Source organism: Odontomachus brunneus, unplaced genomic scaffold, assembly GCF_010583005.1.
Source record: "Odontomachus brunneus isolate Ranch 3 - 2012 unplaced genomic scaffold, Obru_v1 Obru_scaffold_081, whole genome shotgun sequence".
Classification (NCBI taxonomy): Eukaryota; Metazoa; Arthropoda; class Insecta; order Hymenoptera; family Formicidae; genus Odontomachus; species Odontomachus brunneus.
In genome coordinates, this window is record NW_022639531.1 from 452,329 (window position 1) to 459,431 (window position 7,103).

A 7,103-nucleotide genomic window follows, 5' to 3' on the forward strand; every position below is an offset into this window, starting at 1 on the left:
CGATCTCTCGTTGCTGTGAGCAAATTGATTGAAAAGTATTTATGCATAGGCTGATTCCGATTGTGACTTTTAGGGCCGATTTTTCAATAATATTTTAAACCAGGATTATAAAAATATTGATTAAATTTTTCCTCGATTTAATAATTTATTTAAATAGACATATTTCAATTTAACTAGAGGACTGAACAAAATTGATCGAAGAATGTTTAATTGCCGTTTGATTTCAACAAATTCAATTAAAGATCATTCAATTGACAATTGTACTTAACAAATTTAGTGAAAGAACGTATGATGTAAGCAAATTCAATCGATTCAATCCAAAAGCGTTTGATTACCCAAGGTTACAGTTGGTCTTATGAATAATATTCATAATCCGGGGCATCGAAGCATATCGTGAAAGATGATGATAAAGCGTTAAGTAAAACCCGCGTCGATGGGGCCACTGATTGTATCAATCGTCCGTGAACAATCTTTGATTGAATCGATTGAATTGGTTCGTATCTATCGCCAATTGAACGACCTTTAATTAAATCCACTAAACTCAATTATCAATTAAACGGCCTTTAATTAAATTTGCTAAGTTCAGTCGTTGTTTGAACGATCTTTCATTCCTTCCAGTCACATCAATCGTCAATTGAACGGTCTTCAATTGAATTTGTTGAAGTCAATTGTCAATTAAACTGTCTCTAATTAAATTGGCTTATATTAATTATCAATTAAACGCGTAATGAATAAAGATGAGTAATCAGGAGTTTTAAGTTTGAATTTAAATTTCCATTGAAAGATCGGTCCTTAAACATTAGTACGCGTAAAATTATTCGACATAACACAGCGTAATAACACTCGCGAGATTTAACCCGTCATTGAAAAGATGATCTGGTAGATTTTTCTTCGTTTTTCTTAATTATATTTTCATAATTTTTCAAATCTTATAATATATATCTCCCATAATTGGAATATTAAGATTCAATAACAGCTAACAAAAAAAAAATTCGGAAGATATTACAAAGATTCAAAGAAAATGATATGAAATATCTTATGGGATCTCTCAGACCTCACTTTTCGAACGACAGGTTAACTAAATCGATTTTCAAACATGTGCATAACAGAAAAACGTGCCTTATTGCGAACAATTTAATGTTATCAGATATATTGCGATTGGTTCTCTCTCTCTGCTCCCTCTCTCTCTACCCTATCTCTCTCTTATCGAGCAGGACGTTTTATCCTTTTAGATAAAGTGAATGTAATTCCGATCTTAATACGGTAAATAAAAAGGAAAGACGATCTTTCGTTAATAGTTTTTGCTTTGTATCCATCCAATTTAAATCGGTAGACTCGCAGGATCATTTCCAAAGTACTTCGGGTCTTGTTCTATAAGGTCCACTTTTTTAGGGAAATCTCTAACTTTCCCTTTTAAGTTCTCTCAATCTACCAAGTTTCATTATTGGGACAAACGGCGAAACAGGACTTGGTATAAAACGGGATTTAGTGTAAAATGTGTTTCTTAAATTGGTCAGTCGCGAAAATTTCCGCTTCAAAGCCCGAAATACGCGAATCGGTCCTGCAGACGTCGCCGCGCTATTCACTACGAAATGTACTCAAGTCTAAACTACCTTTCATTCGTTAATATGTACAGTCGCTGGAATCAGCGTGGTGATGTACAGCGGATGTACAGTCGTTGGAGCCGATAATAGGATGAAACGCAGATCGATAAGCTTAGGATTATGTCGACGATCATCCGGTTTCTCCTTTTACATCGATCCTTGGATCGATTACGTCATCCCGATATCGAACGCGACGTTCGCGATTTGTTTCAGCCAGCGTAAACCCGACGTGTACATCAGTTTGCCAAACTGTTTGAACACATTTTTCTTCGATGATGATAGAAGCTCGTTAAATAATCATGATTACGAGCCACTACTTATGAGTCTGCGCGGTAATCCATTATGGAGGATTTGTTAGATAGAAGCCGAAGTGATAAAAATTGCGTTCAGCGAACACAACGATTGAGTAAAACTTAACTGTAATTGATGTATATTCTTAGAATCAGCTATCACATTTTCTAAAAGCCGAGCAATCAATCGTGTTCGCTGAACGTAGCCAATAGATGATATATCCGACAATCATATCTGCAGAGGATTCAGGAAAAGCATAAATGAAATAAACCATACAATTATTGATGTCTCTCTTAATCAATAGCACTTTAGAAAAGCTGTTTTGGTATTATAGTGCATTCTATGATTCCAAAAGAGATTTTCACTAAAACTGTAAATAGACATTGATGATCGCAAGAAAAACTGGGTTTTAGAGTGCCAATAACTAAGAGGGATGCTAAAGTATCCAGCAAGTGTGGTCTATTTAAAAAATCGATAAAGATCGATAGAAATATATAGAAATTTCATTGGAATAATAAATGACTTTATCTGAACATCATATCTGTCGGAAATTTCAGTTTCTCACTTTTTAGCTCACGTAAAAAAGTTATAAATTTTTTTCATTTTATATCGCGTAACTCATTTTTAACGATTAAATATTTATTTAAATACATTAATCTTTCTATACAATTTGAGCATTTTTGATCAAAAACACAATTCAGTTGCCTAGATGTTTCTTATGTAATTTCATCAAATCTTTTAAGCATAGTTATCTTATCTTCATTTCATTCCTATCAAATAAGGATATGACAAATATTTGCACCGTGCACTGTCACTTCGGCTACTGTCATAACCGCTTACGCAAGCCTGTAAGCAGTGCCTCGTAATTGTAACATTTCATGTCATTCTAATTTCATTGGAAACAAATCAAACATTATCGAAACATCAATACTTAGTTCACAGATATGTCAAGTGACTTCTATTTAAAAACGTGGTCTATACGTTTTCTATTACAAAGTTATAAACATTCAAAGGTTTTCCCTGAAAAGTCTTGTTATTCGTATTTGACACGTCTGTGAACTAATATATCAATTTATTCAAATCGTTTCGCAAGCAAGTGTAGTACGCCGAGTGGTCTAAACGATATTCTATTTCTCGTTCCCATTATTGTTGTTGTTTCCCTTCCTTCTTTCTTTTATTCTTCCTTTTTTGTCTCCTTGTTGTTTTCTCTCGTCTTACGGTGAACTACCTCTCGACGTTCGTCGCTATCGATCGCGACGCAATCTTTGACGTCAATTATATATCTGTTACTAATGTCCGTGACTATTTTTTTTTTTGTTCTGCGTTGCGCGAGTGTCGTTTACATCGGGCTAACGTCGACGGAGAGACTCATCAGAGAGGGCCTCATTGACTCTTCTTAGACACTCCGTTCGTGTAACCATTCGTGTATCCGTTTGTAACAATTCCATTGCTGAGCGTGCTGTCGTCCTTCGCATTCAATGCCGCTGCTTCAGTGGCAGCCCTTATCCTCTCCAGCCGCTTCTCCGCGTATACTTGTTTACCCTGCAAAAATAAGAACGGCAATTATAAACTGATATAATTGGGTTCATTGTGACAATGTATTTATCTTCGATTATTTCCCGAAATTAATCCTTTTATTGGAGCACCAAGTTGTGTTCCGAATGCTTCGAGGAGAAGTGTTCAAATCGTTTTGAAACTAAGAATTACGATTTTTTATTAATGCAATTTAATTACAAAGAAATTCGCATTATGAGTTTACATTCGTCATCACAACAAGTGTTACGACTAGATTTTCCAATCTCAGGTATAATTTAGAATCCCGGGATTTCGGGATATTTTAGATTCGATCCCGGAATCATGAGACTAGTTCTGGAATTATATACATATAAAAAAATACAAATAATATTTATAGAATGATAGAATTATTTTATTTATAGGACATTCATAGTTTTATGAATATCATTAAAAACAAAAAATAAAATTTCAGTAAAAATAGAAAAAAACAACTTATATTAAAATACTGATACATGACTTTGTTAAAAAAAAAACATTATAATTAAAATCTGAAGCTTTTGTGAAAAATGAAAATAGAGATAATTTTCATTCCTTCTTTTCATTTCAGAAAAACGACCTCAGAAATAATAAAGTATAAACTTTGTTAAAAATGTCATAACTAAAAATTGAAGCTTTTGTAATAAAAATAAAAATAATTTTTATTCCTTCTTTTTATTTTGGGAAAACAATCTCAGAAATAATAAATAATTATTAAAGTAAAAATTTCATATATTATATAGATACTAAGCATTGAATTTTGCAATCTCGAAATCTCGAGATGTGCGATGTTGAACCTCGAATATTTTTGGCAACGTAAATTTAGCCGGAAATTGAAAACCTTAATCACAATCTAGTCACATTATAATAGATATACACAAAAAAAATTGATTAGATTAATCAAATGTTTAGATTAATCAAACTCCTAATAAAATATGAACGAATCAGAAATTCCGATTAAAGCTGTTAAAATTCTATTCAAGTTTTGCCAAATTGAGCAGAATTTTTCTAACTTTTACCAGAATTTTTGGTTTGTTCATATTTCACCAGAAATTTGATGAATTCAACTTAATGTTTTTTCTATGCAAAAGAGCCTTTACACAGGGAAAAGTATACATAAAAATTTATCTGTGGGATAAAAATTTATTTCGCAGAAGTAAACTTTATTTCAGAACACAAATAAATTTTATATCCCACAAACATACAAGTATTTTTTCTCGTCGTACGCCGTTTATACGCGGGAATAAAATTCGAACTGACCTTTGCGATGTAAGCTTTGGCGTAGAAATTTCCGAATAGGACGATGAAGGAAAGCATGTAGATTACGAGAGCATACTGCATCCAGATAGGGAATTCGCATCCCGATCGGATACCGTTAATGCCCAAAATTAAGGCAGTAGTGAACTGAATGAGCTGGAGAATCGTCAAGTATTTCTTCCACCAGAGGTACTTGGTCACTGAAGGACCTAACGCGGCGAGTCCATAGTACGAATACATCAGCACGTGGATAAAGCTGTTTACCATTGCAGGCAGGAAAGCTGCGAACGCATATACACGTGTAAAAGAAAATGACCAACATTCTTCACACGCGAACGAGACATGTCGCGACTTTCATATGTTTGACTACATCTTGAAACAAGTTCTTTCCTTCCATTAATTCATTATTTAAGAGGTTACAATAAATTTGTTATTCATTTTGCTAACGCTTTTTGATTGCTATGACAAAAGTTATAGATACAAAATGTAAATAAAAAAGATATTTGTATACAGCAACCAAACAATTTTTTATTTATATATTTTAATACCAAATATTTTAACCAAATATTCATCAAATATAATCATAATTAAACAAATAAATATAATTTTTTTAATTTAGTAGTTTCTCTTAGCTTATTTTAAGAGAAAAATCGTTTTCTGTTTTTAAAACGTCATTATTTTGTTAATTCAAAGAATTATTTAATTTCCATATTTCGTAACATTGAGAGTAGATTATAACATTAATTCTTTATTTATTCTGGTTTAATCCACGGAAGAAAACCTTTTAACGTCGTAAAAATATTCTGATCTTTTTACCTTACGCTCATTTATAGATATCACAAAAGTTATTAAAAATTATTAACTATTTTTGTAAAATAAAAATATTATTTTGTATTTAATACGTTTTCCAATTATAGACAAAAACTTTGAAACAATATCCTTTTACAAATTAAAAAAAAAAATTTTAAGAAATATTTTTTTTGCCGTTTAGAGCAACTCTTTTAAGAAAGAAAAAATGACAAAGAAGCTCGCAAACTTACTGGATCCACTCGGTACCCATTTGATACCGATCCACCATAATGAAAACATGGTAGAGTGGTGGTAGACGTGGAGGAAGCTCAATTGGTTGTCCTTCTTCCGTAAAATGAAGAAGAACGTGTCACAGAATTCCAGAAGCTTGCTGAAGTAGTACCACCAAACTGCGTGGACGATCTAAACATAACACGCGTTAGAGTTTTCCAAAATCTCTTAAACATAGGAGTAGATCATACTTGAACAAGATAAGTTTGCTAAAGAGATTATTCTTTTAAATTTTTTCCATTATCAATGAAAAAAAAGAAAAATAAGTTCGCTCACCTGAAGTTCATCGGGACGCGTGATGTGCCTTATTGGCTGACACACATAACTATACCGTAATCTTGTAGAGGCTACAAACAACTGTAAAGAACATCAAGTATAAATATCAATGAAGTGATGACGGAAACGCGCTTTCCAGTGAAAGTGGATAAATAGAAGTAAGTAAAAACGCTAAATGTTCCCCGAGATATTTTCTTGTGTGGCAGAGGAAGTGATACCGACCTGAATGGCAATGTAAGCATTGAGACAGGCCATGGCAAGGTTGTAGAGCACCAGTGTCCATCTTAATTGGAAAGCTTTCCGCTTCTTCATAGCCTTAGGACCCGCCCAAACAATTAGGAGATACAGTATCGTGTACATTAACGTTGGTTTTGGCGAGTCAACCAATAACCATCCCCTCGTTCTCTCGTCTGAAAGTAGAAAACAGTTTTATGAAAATTGCATAATATTGACGATTTATGTGGTGGAATGTTATTTAATACAATAGAAGACATTTTACAGACATTTTCACTCAGAGCTTTTTGAACTGCTAAAAATCTTTCTCTGGCTCCAAAAATATACTCAATCAGTCATTAAATTCCACATTATAATTCCACAGAAATGGAACAACCTAACATGTAATTATTAAATATTAATAATAATTAATATAATCCAACATTTGATATATGCATAATTAAATCTGGTATAAAAAGAATTTGAATTGTTATTTTTACGACGTTACTTTTCTACATAAAAAAATATGCTAGTAAAAATTACAACAAAATTTATGTAATTTTAAATTATATACATACACACACATTATATATGTATATATATGTATATACAGGGTGTTCGGAAAGTACCGGGACGCCCGAATATCAGGAAAAATATAAGTTTTACAAAAAAATGTTTCAGACAAAAGTTGTGGCGTTTAAAAAGATGTATTTACTGATCACATCAGTTTGACCTTGGGTTGCGTAGCGAAGGTCAGGTCAAGGTCACATTAATTTTTTTAAATGGAACACCCCATTTTTCATTGCATATTCTTATAGCACATCTCGAGAG

General features: G+C 32.6%; 1 protein-coding gene across 6 annotated transcripts in view; it reads right to left on the reverse strand.

Annotated features, from left to right (window-relative positions):
- Positions 1-7,103, reverse strand: part of LOC116847593 (elongation of very long chain fatty acids protein 4-like) — a 38,377-nt gene that overhangs the window by 4,782 nt on the left and 26,492 nt on the right. For 4 of the 6 annotated variants that reach the window (XM_032822731.1, XM_032822729.1, XM_032822728.1 and 1 more), the window contains 5 exons: positions 6,282-6,469; positions 6,060-6,140; positions 5,744-5,915; positions 4,707-4,984; positions 3,279-3,437 (listed from right to left, as the gene is read on the reverse strand). In XM_032822731.1, the coding sequence (XP_032678622.1) occupies positions 3,279-3,437; positions 4,707-4,984; positions 5,744-5,915; positions 6,060-6,140; positions 6,282-6,469 (878 nt within the window). Of the gene's footprint in view, positions 1-2,513; positions 3,438-4,706; positions 4,985-5,743; positions 5,916-6,059; positions 6,141-6,281; positions 6,470-7,103 lie in introns of those variants that run through there. The other 2 variants (XM_032822725.1, XM_032822727.1) reach the window with 2 other exon arrangements.